Genomic DNA, 25445 nt, shown 5'->3' with positions numbered 1-25445 from the left:
CCATCACAGAGTTTCATCAAGCATTTCAAAATAATAAGGGATTACAAGTTTATATCAATGACTGTTATATGACTAATTCAATTATATCATAATTTTAAAATAAAATATAAGCCCTATAGCAGTTTCATTCATCCCTTCACTAAGCTCGGTGCTGATCGTCTTGATCACCTAAAAATAAATGTAAGGGAAAGTACTTTACACTATCCAACACACATAAACATAAAGACTCACCTTGCACACTCCACATGTATTCTAACACTTTCTACGCAAACATAATCAATTACAGACAACACTTTCCATATATTCTATTTCAAATTACAACTGGTGCACTCACTGTAACACCTCGAATTTTGTAATATTGTTTAATTATTAATATATATGTGAATTGCCATATGTGGTGTGTTGATTTACACGATGATGATGTGAATGTGTGTATGTGACCTTTTTAGGATGCTAATACGTGTGTGTGTGTATATATATATATATATATATATATATATATATATATGTTGATTTGTGGTTGGAATTGAACTATTGAAATAGGCTGAGTATGTGGTGCAAGGTGTTTTTGCTGTAGCAAGAAATTTCTCATTGTAGCGAGAATGCCCTAGGAGGAAGGAATGAAACAAAAGCAGGTAATCAATCAATTAAATTAAAATTTAAATGGGGAAATTTAACAAAAATCGATAGAGCAAAATTTAAAACAAAAGGAAGTAATCAATCAATTAAATTAAAATTGTGAACGCAATTAACTTGAAGAAAAAGATAGATTAAAAATTATCAATTCACAGAATCTCAAATGCATGTAATTCTAATTGCATATTATCTAAAGATTTTAATCTGAATTTGAATAATTACTCAATCCAATTATCAATTCAATCGAATAACTTAATTGAACAAGATCTTGAATAAAATCAAATTATCACTTAACCTAATTATCACAAATAAGTCCAATAATAATATATGTGAGTATTGACTTGGATTGGCCAAAGTTGATTGAGAAATAGGCTAAGTGTGTGCTGCAAGGACATTCTCGCTGTAGCGAGAAGGTCCTGAGCGAGTTGGCTGCCTCTATTGCGTTCTTGCTATAGCGAGAAAGAAACAGAGAGGGGGGGTAAGTTTCTGGGCTTAGTCTCGCTGTAGCGAGATTATGCAGAAAACTGAGTGCAGATTCGTCTGATATTTTCGCTGCAACGAGGAGTCTCGCTGTAGCAAGAGGTGCCTCACTGTAATGAGAGTGTCGTGACTCATAGGATATTTAAGGGGTTTAAGGTTGAGGAATACGCATTTCCCACTACCCCTTTCATTTCTATCTTGATTCTCACAATCCCTAGCCCTTTTTCACTGATTGAATTGCCTCCAAACATGTTTATGTGTAAGATTGAAGGTTGGAATCACATTTGGAACGTTTGGAGGTAAGTATTGTGAGCTAGGGTTTTCAGTCTTTACCTTTTTCCTTGTTCTTTTGATTTCTCATGTAATTTTTCAATGTATCTAGGGTGAAACACTATGTGAGGGACGTTTTCTACTGTTATTTCGTGATTGGATCTTCATTCCAAGGTATAGGGAGTTGATCCCAAACCCTAACTTCTCTTAGGTAGTTTGAATTGAAAAACCCTTACTTTCATAACTATCTAAATGTAACTTATAGTAAAGGCTCTATGTAGCGACCCAATTTCATAAAACATTGGTACCAACTATATAACATGATAGTTTAGAAAACACCAAAATCTGGTAATATTTTTTTTTCTTCATGTAGTTTACGAGTATAGTTCTCTTTCTCTAAGAGAGAGTTAACATGCATGCATATATATATATTCTTTTTTTTTCATCATTTCATGATCCAATTTTTAATGATATACCCATATAAGATCATCATAACTCATCATCAGAAAATACCTCAAATATATTAATCATAGTTTGCGGAAACGATAGGTTCATGATTAACAATACGGTCAACATAGTTCAAATACAACATAATCAAAGTAGAAACAGACCAAACTCCCTAAGAGCAGTTCTACTAAAACATAAGTAAATAACGACATCAATCAAGAGGCGAATAATCCTCAATGGGATCAGACTCATCAAATGATGTCGAGAAAGTAGAACTAGAAGCAGCGGTCGTGCCATGACCTCCACCATCCTCCTCCATCCTTCCAGCTGTGTGAGGAGGTGAAGGGGCAACAGTAGGTGAAACCAAAGTGGACAGGTATGCAGGATGCATGTAAGAAGGCATAGTAGTGTACCTAATGGAGGATTCCACCACATGGATATCTCTCTCTATTGGCACGGGTGGAGAAGTAGGAGTAGTCAAAGTAAATGGCACAGGCACAGGCGCAAGAGCTGGCCTAGCAGTAGGAGTACGAGGATCAATCGACATGAGAGTCGGGGAAGTAAACAAGGCAGGGTAAGGTAACTAAGTGTCACCAAGAGGGACAGAAAAGACAATCGCAATGGGTGTGTCTGCAACGTACTGGGTGATCCATGAGCCTCCACTATCAAATCCATGAATCATGTGGGCGAACCCGCGGAAGACACTTTGTTGAACCGCGGAGTCGAACACCCACATATCCTCCTTAGAAGGAAGGATCCACACTTTCACCCTGTTCCTGTCCATCTATATAAATAAAAGAAAAGCAATACAAGACAACACAACACAAGGGTGAGTTCTCCAAACACAAACATCATTCAATAGCCATACCCCAAGGAAGGCGGCGTCATAGTCACAATTCAATTTAACAATCCACATTCAGCATCATCCAAGGTTCAATCATATAATAAGGAGATAAATGTAATCACAATCATAGCCAACATCACAAGTAGTCAATCATCCCTAATAATAATGCACATGATGCATGAATGCAGGTTTCAATCTCACCCATATAGTCACTCATGTGTTAATAGCATGCAAATGATGCATGGGGATCTCATTCCTCTATGACTGGCGACTTCCCCAGCTTTTAGCATAGTGATAGATAGATAGATTCAAGTCATATGGCGATCGGAGGACTCCATTCCCTACTCTGCACAGTGATATCATAGATAGGAAAATAGAATAATAGCACATCATTGATGTGTAGTGCCATCCGGCACGTTTAGGAATGGACCTCTACGACTCTAGTATTATGGAGTTCATGTCAGGTTTGGCTAAGGTCTGGTAAGCGGGTCACGACCCAGCTACAGGGAGCTCAGCTGCCATGTGCCACTTAGGTCGGATGTTCCCCCTTTCGCCACCCCAAGAAGGTATACTTTGGACCAAACTTCCAATACCTACAGTTGTGCCTCTGTAATGCCATCAAGTCATTTCACAAGATAATATATGATGCATGAAGTAGTATTTTTAGTTTTCTTGTGATAGTTTTCTCAACTCATATCATTTAGCCACTTGGGCTATTGCACAGTAATAATAGAAGTCACCATGGACTTAGAATCATAGCATATAGCATAAGCTAAAAGTCATCATAGACTTAGCAATATGGATAGATAATCTCCATGAGTCACATGCCTTAGCATGGATAGATAGATACCATGAGTTTCACAATAAATCTCATTGAGTTCATAATAATTTCAAACAATATATTTCAAGAACTCAGGGCATAATATAGATTTCTCATCATAATTTCATTGTCTCATGGTTTTATAATTTCACAATCATGGATAATTTTAGTGCAGCACGTAATATATTGGACCACAACTTAGGTAAATCATTCAAGCCTTCATAATTCATTTCCTTTTTCTCAAGTTACTCTTTCTTTCACATTTCAAGTCTAATCTCTCTTTCCACTTAGCACAATCTCATTCCTCAATCTATTGTAAATTATCCTTTCAAGTTCATCCTAACCTTTACATTTATTTCCATCAACCTCTAACGCCTTCTAAACCATAAATCGTTTCACTCAAACTCTTGCTCTCTTGATTTCTTCCTCTCGATTTTTCACTCCATGAAAGGGCAAATCCTCAAACTTAATTCTTCTCTAAACCATTAATTAATAAAGTTGATTCACAATAATCTTAGGGTATTACCTCTCGGTTTTTCATTCTTGAATAGGGAAGATCAATCAAATTTAGGTTCTTTCTATACCACCAACTTAATCAACTTAATTCACAAATGTTTAAAGTCCTATCCTCTCGATTTTTCACATTTTTCCTCATAGGTCACATGCTGATTTTTCATTCTCCATACCCAATCACTCATAACACAACTAGATTATATCATTTCCAATAAATCCAATCATATTCATGGTCCATTTCCATCAAAGAGCCCTCAAAGGCTCTAGATTATCAACATTGCAATATTACACAATCATTTTCGCTGCACATTGTTATGATTCATCTATTCTTTCATAAAGGTATGCCAATGATGCATGTGATGCTCTCAAATAGCAATTCCATAGCATAATTCATAATTAATAGTAAGTAATCTAAATTTCCAGCCAAGCATCACTTTAAACATACCTCAAGGTTCTCCAAACACAATTACTAAGGATGAATAGTACATATCTCACATCATCACTTTTTTTTTCCAGCAATTTACTCAAGTAAATTTCATGAATTTTCACATCCAAAATCAAGTAAATTCAAGTCTTGCACTAATTTTCATCCAAGGTAAATCATGCAAAATTTACAAGCAACCATCAACCTTTCAAACAAGTAATTTCAGCATGGTTCAATCAAATCAAGTCATGGCAAGACACTTTCAATTTCACTTTTGCTTCCTTACACAAAACAAGGCATACAAGATTTTTTTTTTCAAATCTTTGCAACACTTTTTAATGCCAAAACCGAGACCATCCAAGCTAATTTTCACCTTTTCCTTTATAAAATTTTCTCTCGTTATTCATACCAATCTTTTCCAAATATTTCAAGGTTTCAAAATACATTAATTTCAACCTTTTTCCTCATAATACTCAAAACTGTCCAGCCTTTAAAACTTAATTTTTTGTCAAGTCCAAAATGAGCAAAAAAGGGGAAAATCAACATGCAAACATAAGGTTCTATCATCCAAGTGCAGGACTTTAATTTTCAATGAAGGATTATGTTTAAAAAGTCTAAACTGAGGCAACACAAGGCCAACTTAGCACTCAAACTCTTAAAATTATGAAAGAATCTCTTTTTATAAAATCAAGCTTGGTAACAAAATGTTCAAGACATGCAAGCTCACGGTTCTAAGGTCTCAAAGGGTAGATTATCATTTATTCAAGAGATCTAGTAAGGTAACCTCAAAACCGAGACATGTACAAGGGATTTTCAACACATTTCAAGCTCAAAATTTCGTACAAAGGAAGAATATCACATGCAACGGTTAAAAACTCAAACTTTCTAAAAGATTTCTTCATGCAAAAAAAAACTGAGACTTTAGAAGTGAGGGAAGTAATTTACAAAGTGAAAACTCAACATGCAATTGAAAGAAATTGTCATCCAAGTTCATAGTTTCATGATTACAAGGGTGGATCATCATTTAAACAAGAATTTCAGCAAGAGAAGTGTAAAATTGAGACATGCACAAGGAGGAAACCACATGCAAATGTCAAAAATGCAAGCTTTCAAGGGGATTACCTCATTCACACATAAAACCAAAAATTTAGAGGTAATAAAAGTGAAGAAATCAAGTGAAACTCAACATGCAAAAGGTACAATGAGCTTATTCAAAATTATTGAAGATAAAAATGAAACCTTTCCAAGATTTTACACAATTTCAACCAAGGAAAGCAAGTAAAAGATAGAAGGATGAGAACTCCCCTTTGCCTTTGAGTTTTTTGGGCGTGAAATTGAAGAAGGAAGGGCTGAAAATGGTGGATCTCCAAGGAGTGCTTGCTGAACCGAGAAAACAGCAACCAAGACCTTCAAGTTCTTCCTCCTAGGTGAGTTCTTTCAACACGAAAATTGGAGGGATGATGGAGGAAGAAGTTGGTGATGGAAAGGTGAAGTATTTGGGTGATTTGGATGAAGATTTGGTGAGATTTGTGGGCTGGAACCTCTTGGTTTCTTGAGAGAGTTTTGAGAGAGTTTGAGATTTTGAGAGGATGAAGAATGATGAAGAACAAGTGAGAGAAAAAGAGAAGTGAGGTCACGATTTTTGGCTTCCAAAGGGTGCAATTTTAGTTTGACAAGCTTATTTATATGGAGGGTTAAGTTTAGATTGGCCAATTGCCACTAAACACTTATGGCTTGGCTTAGTTGGCAAGGCTTCCAAGTTTAAGAACTGCACATGGTTTCATTTGGGTGAAATTGGTGAAAAATGAGATAAGAAAGGGTGCCACGATTTTTTGTGTAGGAATAGTGAATTTTAGGGAAACTTGCAAGCAAAGTTAGTACAATTTCAGCAAGCAATTGCATGGAATAATTTTGGGCTGCATGCAAATGGTTATGGATATCCCAATTTCCCAACAGTTGACACAAAATTTCAAAGACGAGATTTTGGGCATCAATTGCATGTAATTTGATTGGCCAGAAAAGAATGCGACATGACTAGGTTGACATGTGGACGAGACGTTTGATGTGGTGCTAAATTTAAGAAAAGTAATTGATTAAAGTAATCATGGTGTCGGCATATCGGAAGACATGAAAAGAAAGTTCCAAAATGATTATGTCCATAAATCGGGAGACAAAATATGTTGCATGTATTTCTAGTGGCCGATACTAGATTTCAGAAGATTTGGATAATCACGATGTTTGTAAATTGGGAGACAAGGTTTAGTTGCATGAAAATCTAGTGGCCGATGCTAGATTTGGAAATCTTAGAAGTAATGATTACTAGATTTCGTGAGATTCCGTGCAAGAATTTTGACAGCTAAGAAATGATTGAAAATCTAATAAAATGATTACTAAATCTTATGTTTTTCGAGGCGGATAATTATGATTTGACAATTATTTAAATAAGACAAAAATTGACTTTTCAGATAAAATTCTCAGGGGTATTTTAGACAGTACAACTGGACGTAATCAGAGAAATTTTTGGGCGATAATAAAATCAATATTGCATGTCGTTACCCTAAAATGCCAAATTCAGAAATAAATCAATATTCTAAAATAAAAATCAACATCTATCCAATTATTCTGATACTAGCAACTCGGCATCAGCAAATAATTAAAGATCAAGAGCTAATAGCCAACTAACAAAAATTGGATCGTTTCACTCTAAATAAAACTATCTTTAAGGAATATTACAATTTTACTAAGCAAATTTTGTTTAGGAGTAGTTAAGATTTGTTATTTGATGTTTTTGGAATAATGGACATATTATTAATAATGGATTATGTCAAACTTTAGGATAGACGACCTTATTATTACTGAGAAAATGTATATGTTAGATCGTACGATTGGACTGAGTCAAGAGGTATCCGACCTCCAGCACATTGTATTGATCTATGTGATGTATGGACTTGTTTGAGGATTTTTTGTGTTGAATGAATGGTTTTTTTTATGATTGAGGTATGTAGAAACTGGTTAAATTAGGTTGTTAATTAAAAGTGTTATATTATTCTTAAATGAATATATAGTTTGATGTATGAAATGAAATGATATGACATGATGGTGGAATTGTGAGAAAAGTGATTATAATAGGGAGTCAGAATGATTGATGGATGTGATTATAATATAGGTATTGTGGTACATTCAAAGGGTGTATTCATAGTACATGTATTGTAATATATACCAAGTTATGTGGTCAAGACTCACGTATTATGACACGTTGACCTGTGAGAAGAATATGAAAAAGAATGAGAAATGTTTGTTGTAAGTATAAATAGCTACAGAGATACACTAAAAGTATAGAGTCCGGAGAAGATTTGAGAAATATTGGGGAAATGAAGGTGGTGAATGCTAAGTATAAACGAGTACATAATGATTTGCTTAAAGTGAAAGCATTCACAGGCCACACACTCATATCCTGACGAGACTCCTGACTATATCTTTGCTAAAAAGGGGCCAGGTTGGCAAACGTGTATCCGTGTTGCTGTGACTAACTAGTAGCTATCTATGCTATGAAGTCCTCAAGGGATATCAGGGGCCATGAATATGAAAGTATAATGAATGTGAAAGTGTGATGAATATAAAGTAGTATGAAAATTATATGATTATAATATATGCATTGTAACATATCGATTGATGTTGTTATAATATATGTGTTGTAACATATTGAACGGTGCGATTATGACACATGTATTATGACATATTGATTGATGTGGTATAATACATGTATCAGGACATACAAATTAGTATGAAAATGCATGCCTTAAATATTTACAAAGATGATTGATTGATTGCATGTATGGGCTCTACTGTAATAATGATTTGTATGCTTTGAGTGTTATTGTTAATCTAGCACATCTACATTAGATAACATTTTCAATATTAGTAGAGCGGGAGATACTCACCCTTACTAATATTTTCAGGTAATGACAGGAAAGAGATAAAGAGGGCTAGTTCGTTCTAAGATCATAATCCAGTGATATTGGGAGAAAGACTGCTCTATAGGAATTAGAACCATTTGAGAAATTATAATATTTTATCCTAATTACATTTCATGTTAACCAAGTCATATAAATATTTCTTTAATGTCAAATTTTATAAATTATAATGCTTTGGTGAATTTTGTTATAATAAGTAATTTGGAGGTGTAAATTTAAGTTTATTTATTACTTTAAAGTCTTGAAATTATTCCTTTAAAAATTTTAAATACTGTGAAATTTGATAAAATTTTCATTGAAGAAATATAAGTTTTGTTTTTATTCAATTATAAATCTATCAAATAGAACAAAAATTATTCTATTCCTCTTTTGCTTATAAAAATTTATTTAAATTTAGATAAGAAAATGAGGATGTTACATGAGATACCATTAACTCTAACTACACTAACTACACTTGTTAGGTCATAGGATGACTCAAATAATATTGGATACACTTCAATAAATGCTTAAATAAAAATTTACATATTTAATAAAATAATCAATTGTCCCCCTTTTAAGAGAAAATTTTAAAATAATTATTTGCAAAACTTTCTATTTGCTTAAGCCTTTGTTACTATAAACTTTGAAAAAGATAATCTGTTTGTTTAAAAATAAAAAATAGAACATGAAAAAAAATCAAATTTATGATTATTTTAAAAATTACTTTCAGTAGTTTTAGAATTAAAAAAATTGTATGCATTTTCAATATAACCAAACAAAAATAGATTATATTTAAAATTTTTAAAGTAATTACTTTTTTTAGTTTATTTATACATTTTCAAAATTATTTAAAAAAACCTTACACAAATTATTGGTTTTGAAATTCTTGATATTGATTTTAAAACATTGTTGTTTACTATAGGTATATGAAGATTTGTATTTATTAAGTAGATGAAATATTAGAAGGGTTAAGAATTTATGGGGTAAATCATAAGAAAACAAAAAAAAAATAATGAAAGAGATTGTTTAAGCCATATAAAACTTTCTTCATTTTTCACACTTTGTTTTCACCATCAATAATGTCATAGCTTGATGAGATTTTCAAGCAAACTCATGAAATTATCTGAGAAGAAAATAGCACCAGAAAAAAAATAATATTGTAAGTTCTATTATTTTATTATATATATATATTTTATTGTTAGTTTGACCTTCTGTTGATCAAGAGTATTATCAATATTTAACAGTATAGATTTATTTGCAGTCCACTCAGTGTCTTCTTGTTCTTAGTCTTTTTACAATCTCCTAAGTCACATTCTTTTTCAATAGTGTTATTTTTTTTATTTATCGCTTGATTCTAATTTTCATCTTTTAAAGCTCCCTACACTGATTTAAATTAAAGAAATTCAAATTCAAATGTTAGTATCAAACAAGCTTTTATTCAATTTTCTATAGGTTAATTTTTAACAATTATGTAAATAACTAATGCAAGAGAGTTTAATCAATCCAACAACTATTACTTAAACTATAAGGCAAAATTATCTCTTTAACTTATATAATTATATAATACTACGTACTCTTTTTTATTACAAAAATTACTCCTAAGTTAAATGAATGAAGAAAGATTAAAGTAATATATAAAAAGGAACAGGTATCAAGCAAAATATTTTCAAATCTCAAAAGGCATGAATGTAATTTGCCCTAATATATAACAAATAGTAAATCAACTGTTAAAAAAAATATTACATGTATAAAAAATTTACTCAAATTAACGGAACATTTAAAAATTAATTTTTCTATTTAAATCCCCGAAAAATAATATTACATGTGAATTTTATATAATTATTTTATTTCTCTCTTATTTTTTTTATTATTTTTATGTACAATCATTTTAAAAATACACGTGAAAACATAAGAAGACACATTTGCAGGTATTCCTGGGTAGGAGTACAAAAAAACACTTCTCTTCAAAATATTTCCATTTTTCGCTAAACTTTCTGAGTCAAAAATACGTGGAGACTTTCCCCTCCCTACTCTTTCTGTGCAGTTATATACGCCTCTGCTTTCTGGTTCCTACAGATTGGATTATATTTAGTGAGGACAAAATTTAAGGTATCAAAACATGAATGACATCCACATGAATTTGAGCCTATCTGAACCTTACAATCCTGAAACAATAATATCCACTTGATCAAAATCGAGCAGAAAACAAGGAGAGTGTCTTATCCATAACTCAAGGAAACCTGCATTGCCTTCTCCACTCTCTCTCAGTTAAGTTGATTACGTGTGAAGCAGAATGGCCTTGGAGACCTGTTTAAGAGTAACCACAGTAGGCACAGCCACCACACCCCAATGTCTTCATCCATTCAGTTCTAGACAAAAACTTGTCTGCCCTACTTTCAGAGGGTTCAAGAAATCCTTGTCAAAATCAGCTTTATCAAACCCATCTCCTCTTTACTCTTCTCTTCCTGGTATTAGCTACAGAAAATCTCGTTTTATCTGCAATGCTCGTGAAGCAGTAAATGAAGGTAACACATCACATCACTCTGCTGATTGTTGCCTTTTAATTCATTATATTTTACTCGAACAATCTTCTTTCTATCACATGGTTTTCGTGTTTATCTCCATTACACATTTCCATCTCTTCTAAAACGGCATCAAAAGTATGGGCAATTCTAACGAGCAATAGTTAAGGAAAATAAAGTTTTTTATTTAAACATATTAATAACACACTTGTTATATCTTTTAATGTATCCTAACATAATTTAAATAAAATAAATTTATTTATTAACTTCTTAACCAATATTTTTAAGAACCCTGCCAATTCAGCATCTGCATCAACCACCATAAAGAACATTGGTTAACAAAACCCTAAAATTAAAGAGTATAGCATTAAAAAATATCATTGCATGAAAACATCAGTATTTTGCAGCCAAATACATGCTTGAGGGATGTGTTTAGTTAATTGAATGAGTATCCTTAATCTGCCTTCCTTGAATTGAATTTATAATTTTATTTTTCCATAAGAAACATTTATAATGGTATGTGTATGCACAAATTTTACAGTGCGAGTAGTGACAGATTCAAGCTGGAATAACCTTGTCATTGCTAGTGAGACCCCAGTGTTGGTAGAGTTTTGGGCACCATGGTGTGGTCCATGCAGGATGATAGCCCCCGTGATTGATGAGTTAGCGAAAGAGTATGCTGGAAAGATTGTATGTTTCAAGCTAAACACCGATGACTGTCCCAACATAGCTACACAGTACGGGATCAGAAGCATACCAACTGTTCTTTTCTTCAAAAATGGAGAAAAGAAAGAAAGCGTAATTGGTGCAGTTCCCAAGTCAACTTTGTCCGCAACAGTGGAAAAATATGTCGATATATAAGCTGGAAAACGAAATGTTATAAGGAAGGAAAGCTTGATCATAAATTATGGACCATTCATTTTACGGTTTCAACAATAGTATTTGTATCCATATCTTTTTTCTTCATTTTGTAAAGATTACAATGTATAAATTCCCCACGGAGGAAAATCTTCAGTCCCTTCTTTTCACCGATGTTCCATTACAATTTACTTTCCAATTTAGATTACTGATCAAAAAATTTGTCCCGCCATGTTAATTTGGCTACACATTCGGGAGAGAAAACCCAGTTTCCAATGTCTTCATGGCCACTCAAGTGAGGTCTCAAATTGAAATGTAAACTTTACTTGGGACTGAAACCAAACATGGTGCCAGACTTGTCCACCGTTGACGCACACGGCTATTGCTCCTACTTAGTTGCAGTTGGCAGCCCAAAGCTTTCTTGCATGTTGTAGGATAAGTTTGTGAACGCAATAAAGATATTTAAAATAGTACAAAAATTAGAAGTTACATTTTGAATTCAAAAGAAAATTCAGCCCCAACGGCAAAACAACCAGCCAACAAATTTTCATTTTCCATATATATATATATAAAATAACAGATTAGTACAAAAGACCTATCACTACCCGACTGCATTCTGCCATCGTAAGGGGGCCAAAGGCAATTAAAGCATTTCTCATGCTGCACAAGCAGCTATCCAAGAACCACAACATCCATAAGATTACAAAGGCTCTCATGGAGATGGTTTCCAATCAAATTGAAGATTATTAAAACCATTTCCTGCTCCTAGCCCACTAAGTATTTGGCTTGACAAATCCTGTTGATGATTCATAACTTGATCCCGAGCAATAGATGCCATTCCTCCTCCCCTTCCATGCATGATTGAACTATGTCCTATTACAGGTCTCATTCCATTGGTCATACCAGATGGACCAAGACCCATTGTGCCATAACCACCAACCCCAACACCCGAATTACTGTTCACTGCCCCATTACCCACCAGGCCATTGCCACTGTTGAGCCCTGTATTGGTACTCACTGGTAGAATCCCATTTACATTTTTCATCTCATTTCCAAGAGAACCAGCACCTGCCATTCCACCTGTGCCATTCATCTGTGAGGACATCATCTCATGAATGATTTTCTGGACTGAGCTATGAGTATCGCTAGGGTCAGCTTCACCAGAAAGAGATGTCTGCTGTTGTTGCAAGGAAATATTAGCTGGTGAGTTTGCTCTACCCATGTGATTTGCAGAAATTAAGGCAGGGTGAGATGTTTGTGGGTTGTTAGATGACGATAGTGTTGGTGATTGAAAAGGAGATGCATTTGGTTGAGCTGGTGGCACATTACTGGAGGAACCTGGGGATGGAATCTGAACAGAACTACCTCCATAAGGACTGCTTGCATTGTTCATTGAACTTTGTCTAGAATTCATTGAATTCTGGTGAAGAAGTCCAACAATGGTACTTGTGGTGGTTGATGCAGATGCTGAATTGACAGGGTTATTTACACTAGCCACACCATTGCTTGAAGCAATTTGCAGAGAGTTTTGATCACCATTTGAAGTGCGGGCCACCATATGCTGCTGTGGCTGTGACTGCTGCTGTAATTGATCTTCAGACTGTGCCTGACTATGAAGCCCAGATGAACCACTTGTTCTCCGAGGGAATTTGGCTAAGCTTTCTGAAGGAAAGCAAGAAGAATAAACATTCTACTATCAGTGTATCATAAAAATCAACAGCTGGTAATAATTATTAATTAAAAAAAATTGCAACAGTTTCCAACTCCAATTATCTTGACCAAAATTTCCTGTTTCAGGGACATGACACTGTAGAATTTGTACTCATTTCTCCAACTAAGTGCAAAGTGACAAAAGAGATGCATAGTTATACCTTCCAGCTTTTCATGTATTTAGTTGAAGGAAAACAGAGAGGGAAGGGGAAATAAGGGGTCTAAAATCCCTTTCCTCACATTTTTGTCTCCCCTCCTATATTTGGGGACAATTGAGGGGATGGGAAATGCTTTACGTTTATGGAAGAGCTGACGAAATTATCTTTAGAGTTTAGTTTATTCCCCACCCGTTACCCAACACCCCCCCCCCCCCAACAACCAAAAAAAAAAAAAAATCCCCCTTCCCACTTGTCATTGGAACCATACTGTTTATCTCAGTAAAACAAACATACTTTCCTAGAATAAGAAAAAGAAATTATTGCAGTAAGAAGCCTCACAGTGCTGAATGAATATATCTTCATAGCCTTGGAATGTACTCAATTACAACAAATTATTGTTGACTAACATAGACATTTTTCTTCTCGGGAATTAATTTTCTTAGCGTTGCTTTGAAAGGTTGAACAATGGAGTTCTAGTAGGAATCATTATTGTTAAGAAATTTGGGCCTCACTCACTCCTAAAAACTAGCTTATAAGAAGAGGAATACCCTATCCCTTATAAGGAGTATTTTGGCTCTATTCATAGCCAATGTGGGACATCTTAACAAGTATGAATGTCCAAAACAACTTTAAAATAGTCTAATCTATTCATTCAGACCCTATGTTTTTTTAAGCTAAATTAACTTGGTTCCAACCATTCGAAACCAATTGCATAAGTACTTATAATTTCCAGAGTGAGCAAAATAATCCTAATTAACAGTGCACAGAAAGGAAAAGGATTAGTTAATACATGCATATTTTAATATATGGAAGCAAAACGAGATACATGCTGTTATAATATATGAAAAATATGTAAGAGACTAAGTGTATCTAGATTATTTCTTCAAAATATTTTAGTGTATATTAGATTGTCTCAAGATTATTTTCCATATTTCCTAATATTTTATGATTTTTTCCCTTATTTATTATAAATTATGATCTAGTATTTAGTAGAAACATAGGTTATCGCTTTATGTTCATCATACTGAAACATATCAAACCAAATCATGTCAACATGAATCTCAATGTATTCAGTCTCCATTATCTCCTTTTCCTCCCTCTAAGCCTAAAAATTAATTTTAACTATCTACCATCCTTTGAGACCTGTCCAGGCTGTCCTATCAATACTCCAGTCCTGAGTTCCGTAAAATCTAGAGCACAACTTTTTTAAGAGAAAAATCTGGATAGGTTCGACCACAATCCCAGTCCTAGACATGGTTGGCCCACTGCTCTTTGTTTGCAGATGTGATCTAGCCCCATCCCAATCTCAGTCCTAGATGCAGTCAGGACGCTGCCAGTTTATCTCCATGCACTATGGCAGTAAGGCCCTAAATGTTCTCAGGGTGATTCTTACAGCTTGATAGAATTCTAAAGAGAGAGAGGGATTTAAAGTTTACAGTGTTTGAATTTGAATCTATTTTCTGTTATTGATAATGAATCTTCTTATTACATTCTGACAGAACGTATGAGTTTATAGTTATACACAAGCTAGTTTGGTCTGCAAGCTTTACCAACCGCAACAGGCAGCTGTTGAGTGCACTAACTTCAGCTAATTATATTGTGCAGCTAACTACCATACATAATACTGTTAGACATACCTATATGGTTATTTCTCCCATGGTAGTCAAAATTGCGTAAAATCACACTATTTTATGATCACCAACCCACTCTCCATGCTAGCTCGGGGCCAGGATCGTGATTTAGCAAGATCAATGGGATTGCCATGCTAGAACATAAAACAGGTAAGCTCACATGATCCCCCATGTTTTCAAACCCAATTTTTAACCCAATGACCGGCGACCCAGTTTGCTTGAACCCTAAAGTTGATTTCGTTATGTCATCCATAAACCTTTCATCTAATCTGCGATCCCTATAGCTTTCGCTCCAGTGACTGTGACTGTGTTTGCTTTGGTTACCTTGTCTATGCCGACAACCTTGTCATAGCGAAGCGTTTTGCTGCGGTGATCATCTCAGCTGTATTTGCAGCCATGGTAGCCTAATTCGCAATGCAACAGTGCCGCTGGAGTAAAAGTTGTTGATTTTCCCTTTCTATCCCTAAAATGAAGCATATTTTAGGGCTTTTTAAGGGTAAAAAAGACTTATTATCTTTTAGAAATAATCTGACTTTCCCTTTTTGCCCTTTTTTAAAATGATACTGCTTTTAAGTTTTTTTAAGGGTAAAATAGTCTTTCTATCAGAATACATTACCTAATCCCTCTTTTCATTCTCTTCTCTGTCTCTGTTTTTAATGGGCATGTCCCTGTCTCTGTTTTGAGTTAAGAGTGGTTTCCTTCCCTCATTTGTCTTTGTTTAGCTTCCTTCATTTTTATAATTATACTATTTTACATGCATTCATACAATTTTGTAGGATCTTGCGATCTGTGTTACGATCCTACAAGGTACGATCTTTCATGATTTCTCCTATCTTATTGATAAGTCATGAGGTGATGAATTCTTTCCTTTGCAATGCAAAATTCCAATCAGCTCACCATGATTATATGATTATTTTAGCCATGTTTGGACTAGTCCATATTATATGTAAAAAGTTCATATCTTAGCTTAAAGCTTAGTAAATAGTAAGTTTTAGCTTCAGGGGAAGCATTAGAATTTATGAAAAGTATCCAATAATATCTTGATTATACTCAAGAATAATTTAGTGTCTTAGATTATCTCTTAGGATTAGTTTCTATATTTAGTCACATTTGGTACAGTCCATATTATATTTAAAAGGTTCATAAGTAAGAAGCTTAAAGCTTAATAAGCTTTAACTAGAGGGAGAGCATTAGAATAAATGAAAAATATCTAATAATATCTTGACTATGTCTAAGAATAATGTAGGGTATCTGAGTATCTCTTATGAATAGTTTTTATATTCCTCAATATTTAATGATTTGTTTCCCTGTTTAGCTAGGTCGTGATCTAGTATTAGACTCTTAGAATAAACAAGGGTTATTCCTTTATGTTTTTCATCATACCATAACACATCATATCTAATCGAGTCAATATCAATAATCTTAGTGTATTTAGCAAGGTACTTAAAATCAGGATTTTACTTTAAATCATAAAGGGGAGAGAAAATCGTAAATTGTAAATCAAATTGTAACATTTTACAAAATTCATATATATGCTTATAAATTCATATTATGCATATAAAATAGCATAAATTACAGGAAAAAAAACCTTTAAATTAGTGAAAGCACATAAATAAAGTAGCACTCAAATCATAATCCATATTCCACAACAATGTGCATGAGTAAAAATTAGACCAGAACAGAAAAGATGCAAGAATAGCAGCACTAGACTCAAACTCAGAGCAGTTGCACACTGATGGGTTTAGCTGCAGACCAGGCTTGCACACACTGGGAGGACTGTTGAATTGCCGACAACGTTAGGGTTCAAAGCTGCTAGAGGCAAATTGGGTTCAATAAAAGAAATATATGAAAGAGGCGTCAACTACATTAGGATTCAACAAATGAGACTTTTCGAGAAATTTTCAGAGTCAAGGTGAAATCATAAAATCCCATGGTTTGAGGATTTTACGATTTAAGTCGGAATTTTACAACAATTTTACTCAGCCACGATTTTACCCACAATTTAAATCAGTAAGGCATCCAAAATCATAAAATCGTAGGATTTTATGATTCAAATTGGGATTTTAACTACCTTGGTATTTAGTCTCTTTTATTTCCTTTTCCTCACTCTGTCTAAACCCCAATAATTTCAGCACATGCAATGTGCCAATTCATATTGATGTAAATAAATAAATAAAACTAATGATCACTAGTGATTCACATGTTCTGACATGTGACACGTTTGCCATGTCATTAATTTAAAAGTGTTGCCAAGTTGTATTACCATTTGCTAGTATTTTTTGTTTATATGTCAACAATCAACATAGTTATCATAGGGACATGATGACATCAGACGGCGAGGACCATTTTGCAAAGTTTGGAAAGAATATAGACATGTCTATTCAGTTACAATGGTTAGGACCATGGTAGTCAAAATTGCGTGCCAGATCGTAAAATTGCACGATTTTACGATCTCCAACCCCCTCTCCATGCTAGCTCGGTGCCAGAATCGTGATTTAGCAAGATTGAGTGGGATTGCCGTGCTAGAATGTAAAACTGGTAGCTCGGATGACCCCCCGTGTTTTGAAACCCAATTTTTAACCTAATGACCCACTTTGTCACCTAGTTTGCTTGAAACCCTAAAATTGATTTCATTTTGTGATCCCTAAACCTTTCCTCTGATTTGCGACTTTGTTCCTCTGTTCTACGATCCCTATGGCTTTCGCTCCAATGACTGTGTCTGCTCTGGTGACTCTCCTTTGCGTTGGCAACCTTGTCAAAGCAGAGCATTTTGATGTGGTGGCCATCCCAGCTGTATTTGCAGCCATCATAGCCTCATTCAGTGCAAGTGCCACTGGAGTATAAGTTGTCAACTTTCCCCTTCTATCCCCAGAATGAAGCAAATTTTAAGGTTTTTTAAGGGTAAAAAAGACTTCTTATCTTTTAAAAATAATCTGACTTTCCTTTTTTGCCCTTAAAATGACTTTGTTTAAGTCTTCTTTAAGGGTAAAATAGTCTTTCCATCAGAATACCTTACCTGATCCATCTTTTCCTTCTCTTCTCTGTCTCTGTTTCTAGTGAGTATGTCCCTGTCTCTGGTTTGAATTGAGGGTGGCTCCTTTCCCTCATTTGTCTTTGTTTAACTTCCCCATCTTTATATTTATACTATTTTACATGCATTTATACAATTTTGTAGGATCTTACGATCCTACGAGTTATGATCTTTTATCCTCTCTCTGATCCTATGTAGAATCTTGATTTAGACTACCATGGTTAGGACTAAAGTGAGTTTATTTATTATGAAATTATTGGGACTAAATAAATAATTTAAATTATAATATAAACTGACAATGAAAATGCAGTAAGCTTTCCAAAATGCTAATTGCTAAATTAAAAATAGTAAATCAACATTGCAACAATGGGGATGAGATAATTGGTTCCTTTCAATGAAGCAAGACACTACTTCATAATCATATTCATATCACATTCACAAATATGTTATCAACCAGTAAACAGATCATTAACTTACCCATAGGTCCAGTCTCTGTTTCTCTGCTATAATCTATCAAATCTTTCATGCTATTTACTACTTCTGATATCTGCAACATATATAAATGACAAAAAAATATTTGTTTTGTCAAGCTAACTCAGCAAAAAATAACCCTTAAATCATAACAAGTAATTTATATAACTTTATGTTTTTTTTTTTTATCAATACAGCATCCATGGGAATTTAAAAGAAAGGATTTTTCACTTTCTCTTAGGTAGCAGGACAAGAAGTTAAATAAAGAAAAAGCCGTGAAAGTCACTCCCAAAAATTACAAAAAATATTTAAAAAGAAAAGCACCATGAAAATATCAGCCAATCATTATTGGGTCAACAGTGATTCAGAAATCAATGTAGAATTTATCAGTAAACTAGAATAAATGCCACATTTTGCATCTAATTGGCACAAACCAAAGCATTGAACCAATAATTATCTAAAAAAACAACCAGAGGAGAGAATAGGCGTTCAGATTACAATTTTTTTATTTCCAAAATAGTATTTCAACAGACAAGGCAACAATTAAACTCAATGAATGAGGAAAAGCACAAGATCTAAGGCTTAACTGATGTCACTAATTCTTACAATAAAGGCATTGTAATCTTATTTGAAACATTAAATGTCAATAGCAGGAAGATTAATTATAATAATCATATAAAAAATGCTCTACATGATATGTTCCTCAACTATTATAATACAAAAACATCTTAAAAGTCAAGCATCAAACCAGTATAAAACACTCTAATACACTCCCTCCAAATTAGGAAGTAGTTCAAGCAAAACATTAGCTGACCACTAAATGGACACACACCTAATCAACATTTATTAGTCTGTTCAGATACAATAGTAAATCATAATGACATTCAACTATTCTAAAGGATGTGCCTTGACAAGTAGAGCATTACCTGGAGGCACCGTACATATCTCTTTGTATATCCTAAATCATTGACCAATGGAACTTCTAAGGCCTTTGCCAACTGACGGGCTGATGCAACAAACCTGGAAAAGCAGCAGCACAACATGTAAAATTAGGAAAGGGAAAACAGACTTATTAAATCAAGCAAACATTCTTAAGTGACCATAAGTAGAAGAAAAGCAGTAGCACAAGTGAAATAGGAAATGGGCATGTCATACACACATCCTGTAGCTCAACTATGATGAGACCTTGCATGCAAAGACACACCAATTTTCTTGACACCAGGAACACCGGAGTTTAGAAGTTACATAAGACCCAGGAACAAAATTTTCTATGAAAATGAGAAACAATATGCAAAATAGATAGAGATAGATAGATAAATAGATATGTATGTATGTATGTATGTTTTCACAAAACAGTTTGGCCAAGTAGATGAAATCAAAATAGCTACAATTCCTATATTCTTTCACATACAATGGCAAAAGCAAGGTTGTCAAATCAAGGTTAGAATAGAATAGGGGTGTTGGATTGTAGGAGCAGTGGATCGTAACACAACTTGTAAGAGTCAGCTAAAATACTAAATTACATTTAAACACACATATACATGCATAAAAAATAGCATATAGAACAAAAATAACCCTTAAATCATAACAAACATTTAATAAAACTTAAATTAAAGATATGAAGTCTTTAATACAACTCAAAAATCATTGCAAGTCTCAGCATAAATTTTTGACTAAACAAAAGTGTCCAAAAACTAAAGCCAAAAAGAAACAGGACACTTTTAACAACAAAACAGAGCCCACAGTACCAAAAACTTGCTGTTTCTGACAAAAACAGCAACATGTTGAATTGTACGGCCCAGAGTGCAATTTTGACAATCATGGGCAGAAGAGTGCAAATGAAAAATTTTAGCCATAGAAATTTGATATAACATGGATTAGACAAATGTTTGTACCATCACCGATTAATATAAGCGTACAAGACAAGAATATGTAGATTGCAGCATCCAAATCCAAAAAAGTATGACATAAGCCAAGATGTTCTTTTACTATATTATAAACTAATTAAATATAAGATCTCATTAGAAACCAATATGTAGGCATCTGAATGGGATTTATATAGAAGAGGATCCAGCAGGTAAGCCAAAAAGAAGGAACAAAAAGAAAAAATCAATAAATTGCAGACTAAAATTTACTAGAGAAGATGATATGCTCATAGGGTCACGAGAGGTGCATATAGGTTAGTTGATTGGGTTCAACCTGGTGGCCTGTGCCCAATGGCTTAAATAGGGGAGGGCCCACGTTTGATGTATGGTGTTCTATGTCAAGAGTTGCACCATTGTTTGCAGCTTAAAATCTCGACATAATGATGAGCGCTCTCAGCCATATCAGAAGATATGTACAGTGACACTTCAACATATGAAATCCCAACTCAAGAAAAATAAGCCAAGGCAAATTGCATGATCCCAGAAGAAGAAAGTTACCATATAATTACAAACAAAAGTCCAATTTTTAAAGGAGTGTGGCAACAATTTCACAGGTACATTATAACAAATTCACAATTAGATAATTAAGAAAAGACTTCAGCTCAGAAATAAGCAAAAAGAATAAACAGAAAAAAGGACTCACATATTGCAATTGTTTTGTAACTCTGGAACGGATAAATTGGGTGTTGCATTTTGAGTAAATGCCTGGTATTTTTGAGCAACTGCTCCAAGCTGACCAACCTGAACACAACAAAGTAAATATAAGAATAAATAATTAAAATGTATGACAACTTGTCATTATCAGTGGAAACAATAATCTGAAAATATATGCAAGTATATACTACAAAGAACATAACTAGCAACAAAACCAAGAATGAAAAGGCTGAGTGGTGCTTGGCAAAACATATTACCATACCAAGTAACTATCAAAACATGCAATAGCCACATGAAACAAACATATGAAGTCTGTCCAACTCTCAATAAAATATAAGTTAATGATCATAAACGAACATCTCATAAGCATATGCCAATGCATGAACAGGATATAAAGGCTTTTGATAAATTAATTATTTAATCTGCAACCTGAGGTATTAACAATCTTCTGGGGATGAGCTCTTCATGGCGCCGAGCACAAAATTCCCAAGAACATATCTGCAAAAGAAATAACAAACAAATGAATGCCAGTTAATTTTTTTTAAAATAGAAGAGAAAATTAATAAAAATGTGCACTCATTTTCAATTAAAAGCAATATATAATTATTCCCATTAACAACCTTCAGGTCAGGAGAGAAAACTATTCGAAGTTGACCATCACGAACAACACGAAGTTGCTCAAAAACGCTTTCTTGTATAGCTTTTGCATAATCTAGAACAATCTGGCCAGAGGAATTATGATATTCACGAGGCATGTCAACATAAAGCAGCTCTTCCAAAGTACCGCTTTCATACTTTATTTTGAATAGCCTAGGAAGGACCTCAGCAGTCGCTTCTGAAAACAAATAAAAATCTTCAGCAAAAGTACAGTGCAGCACAATCATAATTTTAAATGTTCACAACACCAACATAGAAACCAACCAAAACAGAATGAACTTAGTTAAACTGAAAAATTACAAAAATAACTTACCAAACCCACGGCCAGGTTTGCGGTTACATATTTCACAGTGCCATACATCCTGAAAATATTTCAAAAATCATTATGTTAGCTTAAACTAATGCTTAGGTTCATCTTCGTGAACCCACCATGCTGCACCTTGATTCCCATAGAATATTCAATACAATAGTTGCTTGAGAAATAACAATATGCCAATCACAACAACAAAATCAAGATGCTAATAAATGAATACAGTACAATAGAGAGTTGAGTATGGACATCATTCAATAACCAAGAGATTAGCTTAGATGAAGTTATCTAGGCATCACAGATATTTTATAAGGTTTTCTCAGCAGCAGACCTGGGGGAAAACTCCAGTAGTTTGTCTACCACTTCCATACATGGAAACACACCACTTTTTTTTGGCATTAGGGGCAAAATACTCAGCAACAAATTTCCTCCAGAATTCGATGTTGTTATCCTACACAAAATCAAGTGCAAATGCATGATAAGACAGAAGATTTACACATTTAAAACAGACACAATAATGAGAATAATTATTACTTCAGGTCTATGCTGTTGCTGATACATGTAATGCATTAGCCGCCTAGCACACATGCCAGGTTCATATGCTGGTTTCTTATTCATATTCTGCTGTTGAAACTGCTGTGGAAGCTGGGAACGCTGTTGAGGCATTGCCTTCAAGAGTTGCTGCTGTTGTTGTTGGAATTGCACAAGCCTCTGCTGCTGCAAAAGATGATTCATCTGTGCAGCAGCAGCCTGAGAGGATTGCCTGGACATGTGAAGGAGTTGTTGCTGCTGCTGCTGCTGTTGCTGTTGCTGTTGCTGCTGTTGTTGCTGATGCAAAAACTGCTGATCAGTATGCTGGGGCTCCATTTTTACCGTTGCCATATTTCTCATTGTTTGTAGTTGTTGCGGTTCCAATTTTACCTGAGCAAGGCTCCTCAACTGCTGCTGCTGCCCAAATTGATCATTGTTTACCTGCTGCTCCAACTTCACCTGTCCAACACCACCCATCCCTCCACGAATCGACTGAAAATGCTGCTGCTGCTGAGTGTTCAGAGGAGCAGAGAACTGATGCATTGACTGCTGACTATGTTGGAAATTCAGAGGCTCATGTTGCTGGGAATGCTGTTGATCTGGCAACAACTGGTTACCAGAAGCGTTTGAAAATTGTTGACCCTGACCTTGACCAGATGAACCATGGTTCACCAAATTCGATTGCAAAGAATTGCCAAAACTCATTCCATTGCCAACCCCAGATAGTGGATCCGATTCCGCCACAGCATCAACAACTCCACTGCGCTGGCTACTCCCAGGGCCAGAGATCCCAGAATTTGGAATCCCATTTGGGAAAGACTGATTCAGCAAGGAAGTTACATTAGACATATTACCTAGGATGTTCATGTTGTTAAACTGATTCCGCGGCGAAACCAGGGAAGGGAACGAAGTCTGTGGAGGCACAGGGCCCCCTTGGCCCCCCAACATTCCCGAATTTGATCTCAAAAGAGACGGCGACACAGACTGGGCACCACCAATCGGAGTGGGTGGCCCCGGAGGCACCATTCTTTCCCTATCACTGCCCTTTCAAAACAATCACTGAACTAAGCACAACAACCAAGTACATAAAACATTGCCACAAACAAACTCTCTCAATCTCAACCCACACAATGCTTCATTTCAACCCAAAAGTCCAAGCTTTTACTGTGCCTCCAAAACAAACCCAAACATCGAAATGTGCCGTCTTCAAACGCTCTCAGCATGAGTCTCTACACAACACACGAATTTTCAGATCCAAATCATCAACAAAAGTCCACAAAACACTACCCAGGAAACCGATACAACAACTAAAGAATTAAAAAACTAAAATATATCCCACTAATTACCACAGCCTTAAAAAAAAACTACCAAATCAGCTAGCAGTTCAAAATTAGCTTCTTTTTCAACCAAGTCTTAAGCTCAATTGAAAATATAAATAAAACAAATAAGAAATTAAATTTAATTAAACGAAGTTGGAAGCAAAACCAAAACTAAAAGCACCAAAATAGCCGCTAAATAAAAGGGTCGATCGAGCCCTATGGGGAGCGAATCAACGATCCATGACTCAGAGAGTGAGAACGAGTTGGACTCGGCGAGACCTACCAGGAATTGAAATTGAAGAGAAAACAGTGGTGAGAAAGAGAACACAGAATGGAATGGAAATAGAATTTGAATTGCGTTGGTGAGTGGAGCTGAGTTGAGTTGCTTCTTTCTTCTCTAGGGTTTCTTCTTCTTCTTCTTCTTCTTCTGCTGTGTCTTCAGTGGAAGAGAAGGGGCCCTGTTGGGTTCCGTGGAGTTAGCCTGTTTTCTAGAGAGAGAAAGTAGAGAGAGAGAGTCCTCTGTTGCTGCGGACTTCAAGATAATATTCGATCTGATTGAATTTTGCTACTGTTTCTCTCTCTCTCCGTTTCTTTCGCTTTCTAATATTTGCGCACACACTGTCTAAAATCAAGTCAAATCTTATTCTTCCCTTTGCCCTCTCGCCCTTTTGCACATGCACCATGCGCTGCGGTCCATCATCCACTTCATCTAACCATCCATCATCATACTCTATGATTTATCACAGTAACCTATTTTTATATTTTATAATAATAATCAAAGTAGTATTAATAACATATTCATTTAATAAATATAAATTGTAATTTTAAAAATTTTAATAAATAATACAAATTATGTTAATAAATTTATAAAAATTCGTATCTCATTTTTTTGTTTGGATGATAAGTAAATAAAAAAAGTTAAAATACTGTATTATTTATATAAATAAAAGTAAAAAATAAAAAAATAAATAGATAAATTTTTTTGTTTATTTATATGAGTAAATGAGTTTAAAGAAATAGATAGATAATATTAAAAACGTTTATAGTACATAAAATATAAATTAACTTAACAAATTTGAATTTTAAGATTATTTTTTTATATTTTAAAATTATAAAAAAAATAGTTTTATTTTTAAACGACTAAGAAAACAAAATAAAGTATTTTATTCTCCCATTTTACGCCTTTTTGGAGGAATTTTTTTAATTGTAAGATCCATTTCTTATGTTCTCCCCCATTTTATATTTTTATCCATTTTAATAATAAATAATAACATCTCTCTT

At 34.4% G+C, this 25445-nt stretch overlaps 2 protein-coding genes across 5 annotated transcripts; one reads left to right on the top strand and one right to left on the bottom strand.

Annotated features, from left to right (window-relative positions):
• The first annotated feature begins 10590 nt into the window (after positions 1-10590).
• LOC113874088 (thioredoxin M-type, chloroplastic-like) lies at positions 10591-12238 on the top strand. 2 transcript variants are annotated; one of them, XM_027512289.1, is made up of 2 exons: positions 10591-10912; positions 11466-11929. In XM_027512289.1, exons 1-2 carry the CDS (start codon positions 10681-10683, stop codon positions 11768-11770), a joined length of 537 nt encoding a protein of 178 aa, XP_027368090.1. In that variant the 5' UTR covers positions 10591-10680; the 3' UTR covers positions 11771-11929. The 2 variants fall into 2 exon arrangements, with proteins under 2 accessions (XP_027368090.1, XP_027368089.1); XM_027512288.1 differs by having other exon boundaries at positions 10609-10912; positions 11451-12238.
• On the bottom strand, positions 11772-24843 carry LOC113874087 (transcriptional corepressor SEUSS-like). 3 transcript variants are annotated; one of them, XM_027512286.1, is made up of 11 exons: positions 24448-24759; positions 23236-24074; positions 22849-23142; positions 22646-22765; positions 22318-22366; positions 21968-22182; positions 21777-21845; positions 21337-21434; positions 19695-19788; positions 18775-18844; positions 12238-13429 (listed from the first exon to the last, which is right to left on the bottom strand). In XM_027512286.1, the coding sequence occupies exons 2-11, from the start codon at positions 23869-23871 to the stop codon at positions 12480-12482; spliced, it is 2595 nt and encodes an 864-aa protein (XP_027368087.1). In that variant the 5' UTR covers positions 23872-24074; positions 24448-24759; the 3' UTR covers positions 12238-12479. The 3 variants fall into 3 exon arrangements, with proteins under 3 accessions (XP_027368085.1, XP_027368087.1, XP_027368086.1); XM_027512284.1 differs by having other exon boundaries at positions 11772-13429; positions 22849-24074; positions 24448-24843; XM_027512285.1 differs by lacking the exon at positions 24448-24759 and having other exon boundaries at positions 22849-24218.
• Positions 24844-25445: the final 602 nt, after the last annotated feature.

The sequence above is a fragment of the Abrus precatorius genome, unplaced genomic scaffold, assembly GCF_003935025.1.
Source record: "Abrus precatorius isolate BTA unplaced genomic scaffold, Abrus_2018 Scaffold8, whole genome shotgun sequence".
Taxonomy (NCBI): domain Eukaryota; kingdom Viridiplantae; phylum Streptophyta; class Magnoliopsida; order Fabales; family Fabaceae; genus Abrus; species Abrus precatorius.
This window is presented reverse-complemented; position numbering and strand designations above follow the sequence as displayed.